This window comes from Podarcis liolepis (genome assembly GCF_965112155.1).
Source record: "Podarcis liolepis genome assembly, chromosome: 4".
NCBI classification, from domain to species: domain Eukaryota; kingdom Metazoa; phylum Chordata; class Lepidosauria; order Squamata; family Lacertidae; genus Podarcis; species Podarcis liolepis.
Window position 1 is genome coordinate 52,456,979 of NC_139558.1, and position 9,025 is coordinate 52,466,003.

General features: G+C 45.8%; 1 protein-coding gene across 5 annotated transcripts in view; it reads right to left on the reverse strand.

The window, feature by feature from the left end:
- Positions 1–8,899, reverse strand: part of LOC310705699 (adapter SH3BGRL-like) — a 31,804-nt gene extending 22,905 nt beyond the window's left edge. For 2 of the 5 annotated variants that reach the window (XM_083500462.1, XM_083500461.1), the window contains exon 1: positions 8,540–8,755. In XM_083500462.1, coding sequence (XP_083356588.1) covers positions 8,540–8,617 — 78 coding nt within the window. In that variant the 5' untranslated portion in view covers positions 8,618–8,755. Of the gene's footprint in view, positions 1–8,539 lie in introns of all 5 variants that reach the window. The other 3 variants (XR_014525457.1, XM_083500464.1, XM_083500463.1) reach the window with 3 other exon arrangements.
- Positions 8,900–9,025: the final 126 nt, after the last annotated feature.

Here is a 9,025-nt window from a genome sequence, read left to right on the forward strand (position 1 = left end):
TTTGAAAGCCAGGGTTCTTTCAGAAGGAATACCACCTCTCCCTCAAGAGCAGGGTCACCTAAATGTATGGAAGGTGGTCAGGATATGCAGCTGATCCTAAAGTTCCACGTGAATGAGGAGCCATGAGGGGAGAAAAAAGACCATTGATACACACAGTGACCATTGGTACACTCACAAAAAGAGAACACAGATTTGCCTAAAATTTATGTTTTTATAAATGATAATTCAGAAATAATTACTAATCTAAATAGAAATACAATAAATGTCACCATAGCGGGCAAAGCTGTGACCAGGTAATTTGTGTATATGCCCCATCTGCCTGGTCAGGTGCTAATTGTTAATCTTCAGAATCTCTGCTCTCCCTTCTTACGGTTCTTTATGTTTAAACTAGGTATGGACTGGACAGCCCTTCAAATGAGGACTCCTTACAATAGATAACTATTTACTGTAAAGTAGGACACACATCTACCCTCGGTGTCTGTGTTGCTATTCTTAAGGGAGGCAGGGCCATGGGGTCTTGGAACTGAGTCTTTTGCAGCAGCAGGGAGGGAATTTAACATTGGCCTGCAAAGCTGGTGTGTTTCTTTGCTTTGGCACAGTGGAAAAAACCAATGTATGTTTGACTATGTGCTGACACAGAATTACCTGTGCTTACGGTTTCTGTTGTAGCTTTGCCCGGGTTAATTTATTGGTTTCCTTTTATTGAATTATGAGTTCAAACCTTAGAGACATGACCAAACTCATCGTTTTGTTTATCCCTTGGAAACCAGTGGTCTACTAAAATTAAAACAAAAACTCAGCACATTGCTATTTCATCAAACTCCTGCTGTATAATAAAGTCAGAGTTTCAGTACATTAGATTCTATAGAACCAGAGTTGTAAGGTAATCAAGACAATCAATTGTCATCTAGTTCAATCCTTTCCCAACCACATAGATCACAAGTTGCCAACATGGCACCCATAGACAACAGTGTGCTTGCCAGTACCCTCTGTACTTTGGAGGGTATCCCCTCAAAAACCACAATGCACAGCAGATTGTTTGCTCTTCCTGCTCATTTCCTGTTTACACTGGATCAACCTCTCCATTGAATACGTCCCCCTAAACATGCCCATGTTTAACTGGATGCCAGAACAGGAAGTACATGACTGATATAGGTGCTTTCCCCCCCACTGATGAGGCAGCTGGTGAGGAGAGCATGCCCACACTATTCTGTGCTCCTATCTCCATTTCTTCTCTTTCATATGTGGCATCCATTATGCCATGCAATGATGTCACAGCAGGCATTTTTTGTTACACGTCACCCAAACATTTTGTGTTATGTGCCACACCTATCACCACAGCCATTTCATGTTATGCAACAACCCCCACAGCATACATCTTGTGAGTGGTGCCCACAGCACTTCCTCAAAATGTGCCCCCTGGTCCCGGAGGACTGGCAACCCCTGGCATAGATTAAACTACAGAAATCAAACCATATTGTGCTCCAAGGCAGAAAGGAGGTTCTTTGCAGAAAGATGCTTGCAGAGCACATGGTGTTTGTGCTCCCCTCTTAAGAGTTGTGAAACCACACCGTTCTTTTTTTAAAAAAATAAAGATTTATTGTGTGCTGAGAGTGACAGTGTTTAGGGACATGGTGGGGGGAGGATTTCTTTTGAAAGAATTTGGTGCTTCAAACCTTAAAATACTTTTAAAAGGTTATTTGTGGTTACTTGTTATTGTTTTATATTGTGTCATCAATTTGTATGGCAATTTCCAGAGTAACATAAAAACAAGCAGTTCCTGTGTCAAGTGGCTTACAGTCTGAGTTTCAAACAGTGGAGGATCACAAAGGAGGTAGAGAATGCAAGGAATGTTAACAAGCAACACAAAAAGAGGTAGATGTGACTGAATGCAGATTTAGACTTCATTTTGATGGAGAGTGAGGGCTAAGGGTTACGCTAAACACTTTATCGAATCATAGAGCTGGAAGGAACCCAATGATTATCTAGTCCAACCCTCTGCAATGTAGGAATGAAGTTATGGTGAAGTTGTGATTTTATTCGCCCCTTCATGTGCTCGATTGTTATTTTCCAGCATCTCAGGACATGACATTCTGTACGGCACAGCAACAGAAATTATGAAAAACTAACCAACTCTACTAACTTCATTCCTGGAGACACTCCAGTGTGATACTAATTATTCCCTTACAGCGGCAGAAGCAAATAAAAAGGGTCTTTTGTTATACTATCCACAAATTGGCATAAATCTTTGTGGCCGTTCTTTGCATGTTCCAGTGTATTTCTGAAAGTAAGGAAGTTCCATCATTCTCCTTGTGTTTTCAGCAGAAATTAGCCGGCAGGAATTTTATATCACAAACTTTCTCGTTCGAGGAAGTTCTGAATGGCTAGATTCTACTAGTCACTAGAATAATTTAAAAAGTCATTAAAGTAGCTGCTTTCAAAAAGCTAAAAGGCAAACCTCAGTTCTGGTATCTGAAGAAGAAATTTGACAAGAAATGCAGTCCATCCACACATGTATATTTTAACTCTATCCCTTCCTTGTTTAGACTTCTAACCATTTTCTTACATTCTAAGCCACTGTTTATAATTCTCAGTTTGTATTTTTAACTCAACATTGTGCCTCACAAAACAGGGGTAGGAGGGTTTCATCCAAAGATTGAAACTTGAAGTTGCCTTTTATCACTGTAAAATATACTATTAGTAGGCTGACAAGCTTCTTTTTCAAGGGATTATAAAGGTGTATAAGAATGATTCTTAAGTGATCTTGCTGAGAAGTAAGGAACATTGAATTTATACTTCATCCTTGGCCCACAGGAAAATAAAAAGACACACACCCATTTCCCGAACAGTGAACTGCATGAAATCAAGATTGGCAACAACATAATTCACCATCTATTTGAGTGGAAAGACTTGGATTTCTCAGTTCGCCCTTTAAGCACAAATAAATTGTCTTAAATCCCAAAAAGCTAACTATAAAGTGGACTCAAGTAAAATGAAGAAGAAAAAGCCATATGGTGCTTCTATCACAACTCAGTATTCAATATCTAGAGTAACTCTCAGGTGACAGTTAAACTTTGGAGCAGAATGTTATGCACTGGTTATGCAAAACACCATAGATAACAAGGCAACTTGTGTATAGCAAGTGGGACAGAATGATCCTAGTCTGCCATATTGCCATAGATGCACATAATCCATGTACATTAGTATAGTACTAGAACAAGATTTGGGAACAAGATTTACAGCTCCATGCAGTAAATAAAATATCCTCAACATACTTGTTTAAAAGCAAATCATACTGATTGCAATGGAACTTCCTATAAAGTAAATGTGCATACAACAGGGATGATGATTTCAATTTCACTGACCTTTTGTGGATTCTGCTACAAATATATTAGATAGGTATACAAATTGTTGATGCAAAATGTTTGGGCTAGTAGTTGTTCAGTGCATAGTTAGCATTGCTTGCATGTATGTGTGTTTAAGCTGCTTTTGAGGTTGTGGTCATATTGTTTAAAATGTTATCTGTACTGTAAAAAAAACAACAGAGATGTGAAATGCAGGTGGTAGTGGGAGTCACATGAATTTGTATAAAGTGAAGTACCTTTAAAATGCAAACCACTCTGAGCCTTTGGGGGAAGTTATAGTATACATGAAGGAACGCGGGTGGCACTGTGGTTTAAACCACAGAGCCTAGGGCAGGGGTCAGCAAACTTTTTCAGCAGGGGGCCGGTCCACTGTCCCTTAGACCTTGTGGGGGGCCAGACTATATTTTGAAAAAAAAGAAAAGAATGAATTCCTATGCCCCATAAATAACCCAGAGATGTATTTTAAATAAAAGCACACATTCTACTCATGTAAAAACATGCTGATTCCTGGGCTGTCCGCAGGCTGGATTCAGAAGGTGACTGGACCGGATCTGGCCCCCAGGCTTTAGTTTGCCTTCCCATGGCCTAGGGCTTGCCAATTGGAAGGTCGGCAGTTTGAATCCCCACGACGGGGTGTGCTCCCGTTGTTCGGTCCCAGCTCCTGCCCACCTAGCAGGAGCACCTCAAGTGCAAGTAGATAAATAGGTACCGCTCCGGCGGGAAGGTAAACGGCGTTTCCGTGCGCTGCTCTGGTTCACCAGAAGCGGCTTAGTCATGCTGGCCACATGACCCAGAAGCTGTCTGCAGACATACGCCGGCTCCCTCAGCCTCTAGAGCGAGCAACCCTAGAGTCGTCCATGACTGGACCTAACGATCAGGCGTACCTTTACCTATACTTTATAAAAAGGTAAAGGGACCCCTGACCATTAGGTCCAGTCGCGGATGACTCTGGGGTTGCGGCGCTCATCTCGCTGAAAATAATGGAAGGATGGTTTATAACAGGACCCAGATGCCTATGATAAATAAACAGGAGTGTAACAGGAGGCATTTAGGGTGCAATCCTAACATCAGGTACCTGGCAGGAATCCCCACTGAAGTCAATACAACTTACCCCTGAGTAGACATGGTTAGGATGGTGGTGTTAGAAGAATACCATTCCTATTTAAAACAAAAGTGCTAGGGAATCCAGTGAATTAAAAATGCCTTCTTTGACTCTTATACACACCCCAATTCACACTAGTAAGAATATGCTAAGCCAGTAAGAGGAGTCTGAGGTTCTTTGTCTCCATATCCAATCCTTTTCTGACTGTACTCATAACATGGATCATATATACTACCGGAGGTATTAAGTTCTGCCACATGACAACCCACTACAGTGGAACAACTAGGGTTGCAACCTGCTTAAAGAAATTTAATTGATGAATCCTATTTGTTTTAGTTGATCAATCTAGCAATTTGTTTTCAAAACAAAAAAAAGTACATTTCTAAACCAAGAAGCTTTACCCCACAATCCTGTGCATATTCACTCTGAGGAAAGTCCCACTGAATTCAATGAGTCTTAGTAAATATAGGACTGCAGCCTCATGCTTGGGATTACACTATAAGCACTCATAGGCGCCGACTCCATGGGGCCTGAGGGGGCCCGAGCCCCCTCAAAAATTCGTTTGGGGGGGCTCAGCCCCCCCAATAATCTCGGGCGGCGGTGGGCGCGTCCGCGGCTTTTATAGGGCGCCCGGTGCTCACCAGCTCAATAACGGGCACCGGTGCGGCGGGGGGCGCCGGGCCGGGGGAGGGGGGCGGCCGGCCTGTCTCCTTGGCAACCCCATTGAGCAGCGCCGGCTCCCCCGGGAGGGCCATCCCCCCGCGCCGCCGATCGCCAACACCGCCGACGCTGTGGCTGCCCGAGCCCGAGCCCGAGCCCGAGCCTGAGCCCGACCCGGAGCCCGAGCCCGAGCCTGAGCCCGACCCGGAGCCCGACCCGGAGCCCGAGCCCGAGCCCAAGCCCGTCAGTCAGGAAGGAAGGAAGGAAGGAAGGAAGGAAGGAAGGAAGGAAGGAAGGAAGGAAGGAAGGAAGGAAGGAGAAATGGGGAGGGAGACGAGGGAGGAAAATTGCGCACAGGGTGAAGAAAGGAGAAGGGCGAACGAGACGAGCTTCCAACCCAAAAAAGGGCTGGAAGACTGGGAGGATGAAGGATCGGGAAAGAAAGCGACGCCTTCCCCGCCCGCGACGTCGCCCGCTTGTCATTGGCAGCGCAGCGGCCCCCAGAGGGGCTGGGCACCGGCGCAGGGCCGCTCCACAGCCGCGGAGGACAGCTGCGCGGCTAGCAAGGTGCGCCGCGTAGAGCGCGGCCCTTGTGTGGCCCGGTGGGCAGGCAAGCTCGGGCGGGGACCCCCATGCGAATCTAAGACGGGAGAAGAGGGCAGAGCAAAGGGGGTCCCTTCCCTAACCTCCAGCTCTGAGACTTCCCTGCGCCCCAGAAAAGCGAAAGGATTTTCTCTTCTTCTTTTTTTATAAATATTTTATTAAGTTTTCAAATACAAAGTTAGAAACATACACTGAAGAAAAAAGTAAAAGAACTAGAAAAAGAAAAAAAGAAAAAGAAGAAAAGAAAACCAACCATTCAACACATTTTTTATATAACTAACTGGACTTCCTCGCATCTCCCTTACCCTGCATTCTTTATAATAAAGATATCAGCAAATTATTACCTTGTTTCGTACCTTATTTTGTACTTTTCAAATACTATACCTCTAAATTTAACATACTTTTCATCAGTTACTTATATCTTAAATTAAACATAGTATTACCTTAGATTTTGACCTTTTCTTACTTAAAATATAATTTCCTGTTTCCCAAATCTAATTGCTGAAGCTATAGTTTCCGAATCGTGTAAATTTTTAACATTCATACAACTTATATTGTTTTTGTAAATAGTCCTTAAATTTTTTCCAGTCCTCTTCCGTTGTTTCTTCTCCCAAATCTCGGATTCTGCCAGTCATTTCAGCCAGTTCCATGTAGTCCATCAATTGCGTCTGCCACTCTTCCAGTGTGGGCAAATCTTGTGTCTTCCAATATTTTGCGATAAGTATTCTTGCTGCTGTAGTTGCATACATAAAGAAAGTTCTATCCTTCTTTAACACTTTCTGGCCAACAATGCCCAAGAGGAAGGCCTCTGGTTTCTTGGGAAAGGTATACTTAAATACCTTTTTTAACTCATTATAGATCATTTCCCAGAAGGCCTTCACTTTTGGACAAGTACACCAGAGGTGAAAGAATGTCCCTTCAGCCTCCTTACATTTCCAACATTTATTATCAGACAGGTGATATATTTTTGCAAGCTTGACTGGGGTCATGTACCACCTATAAATCATTTTCATAATATTTTCCTTCAAGGCATTACATGCCGTGAATTTCATACCGGTGGTCCATAACCTTTCCCAGTCCTCAAACATGATGTTATACCCAATATCCTGAGCCCATTTTATCATGGCTGATTTGACTGTCTCATCCTGAGTGATTTTCTCTTCAACCTGCCCTCCATCCTCTTGCAGAAAACTCTTTGCCTGCCCTGCCCGTATCTCGTTTTTGCTTTTTAATTCCACACACGCACCCTTCAGACTTCGTGGCAATTGGGCGCACGGGTGCGTTTCTTAAGAGAGTGAGAACCCCCGCCTCCTCCCCACCTGCTCCCTCGCCAGCCAGCCAGCCAGCCGCGCGCCCTAGCCGGAGAGCCCGGGCCGTCCCCGTCGCGCAATCGGCTGGATCTCCCTTCAGCAGGCCGTGCTCACAACTCGGCCCAGGGACCCCCAGCAGCGGATCTCCGGCTCAGCTGAAGAATCCGGCAACAAGCCCCCTCCTCCCCAATCGTTCCGCCAAAATACGCTCCAAAACCCCCCAGATAGGCCGCCGGCCGCCAAGTCTAGTGGCGCCCTGAGCGAGGGTCTCTCCCCAACACCGCCACCTCGAACTGCGTTCTCCCGGCTACCCGAGCGAACCAGCGGCAGGACCCCGGTATGGGCCCCCCCAATATTTTTTATAAGTCGGCGCCCCTGTAAGCACTGCATCCTAATTACAGGTGTGGGACAATGTTATATTTGCAGGTGGTGAGCAAATGGCATCATCCATTATACACAATCAAATGCAAATACGATTCTCTTTGAAGTAAATTGGGCCAAATGGAAGCTCTGCTACCCAGGTGCTAAAGAGAGCAGCCTGCAGTTGCGGATAAGACAAGCTTTTCCATTTAGTCCTTTTCAAGTCCTTCTGCTCTGGAAACTTCTTGAGGTTGTGTTAGTGCAAGCCAGTTAGCAATGCAGCCTCGGAGCTATGTGCAAGCAGCAGTCAGTTTGTTTAGAAGTGTCACTGTGACTGATTGCTCAGCCAGGGCTGCAATTTGAGCTCATGTGGGAACTGGATATAAAAGGAAACAGTTCATGCCCAGGTCCCACCTTCCAAACTTCTCAGTGCATGCCGTTTGCTAGCTTCAGCCAGCATAGCTGTTCTGATCACTTAACAGTAGGCATGCTCAAAACTCACGGTAAGAAAGATTTAAAATGTTAAGATGGCAATGCTAAGATAGCATGTGCTTAATTTTTGTGCACATGAGCAGTACCCCTTATGTAGCAATATTTCTCAAAAGAAAAAGTCTACACACCACAACCAAGCCTGATGATCATTACTGTTCCAATAGCAAAAGCAGACTGCTTTAAAAAAGAAAAAAGAAAAGAAAGATCTGCAAAATGTGCTAAAAGGAATATGTTGTGCAAAGGTTGTTTTTTTCACTGATGTGCAGGCATGCACCAAGATGTGGCATTATTCCACAGGGCAATCCTACTCAGAAGAATGTCCCCGTGAGTTCAAGTAGGCTTACTCCTGAGGAAGTAGAGTATTTCAGCCTCCGTGTTTCTCTGCACCTTGAATCAGTCGGGAAGATTGCGGTGCGCCTCCGTTTAAATAATAACGGACACGTGTCGGTCAGTTTCGGTGGACTCAAACCCGCTTCCTGAGATGCATTAAGCTGTTAACTTTAACTGCAGCTGCAGACCAATCCCATGGCCCTCCTGGATTTGCAAAAAAACCAGAAGACACCCAAGACGGGCCATTCGGTACGTATGTGCACCACGCCCCTTTCCTCGTCAACAAAGACCTTCCCAAAGCTTCTGGAAGCTCTTACCCGTGGGAACGTACATCGCCTGGCTATACCTACCATGGTAGACCCCGAGGACGTCGCTACGAACACTTTGATCACCATTCCGACGACACCCAGAGGGAACCCGCAGCAAGGGGAAGCAGCAGCAGCAGCAGCAGCGCGCCTTCCGTGTCAGCTCAGGCGCGAGAAGTGCAGCGCGCGGCCCTCTTTGCCCGGAGCAGAGCGAGAATCCCCGAAGAATCCCCGCGACTCCTGGGCTCCGCTGGTTCCCTGCCGTTCCCACCCCACCCCCACCCCGCTCCGCATCAGCTCATTGGCTCCAAGGCATTTGGGGAGCAGACGGGCCAGGGCACGATTGGCTGGTAAAAGTATCCATTGCAGGAGGACTTGCACCTGCCCCCCGCGCTCGTCGCTTTAGATTGACCGGGGGACAGCCCTTAAAAGGCCAGGGACGGCGGTGCACCAATCCAGGCAGGGGAGGGCAAGGCGGCGAGGGAGGGCCGGCAGAGA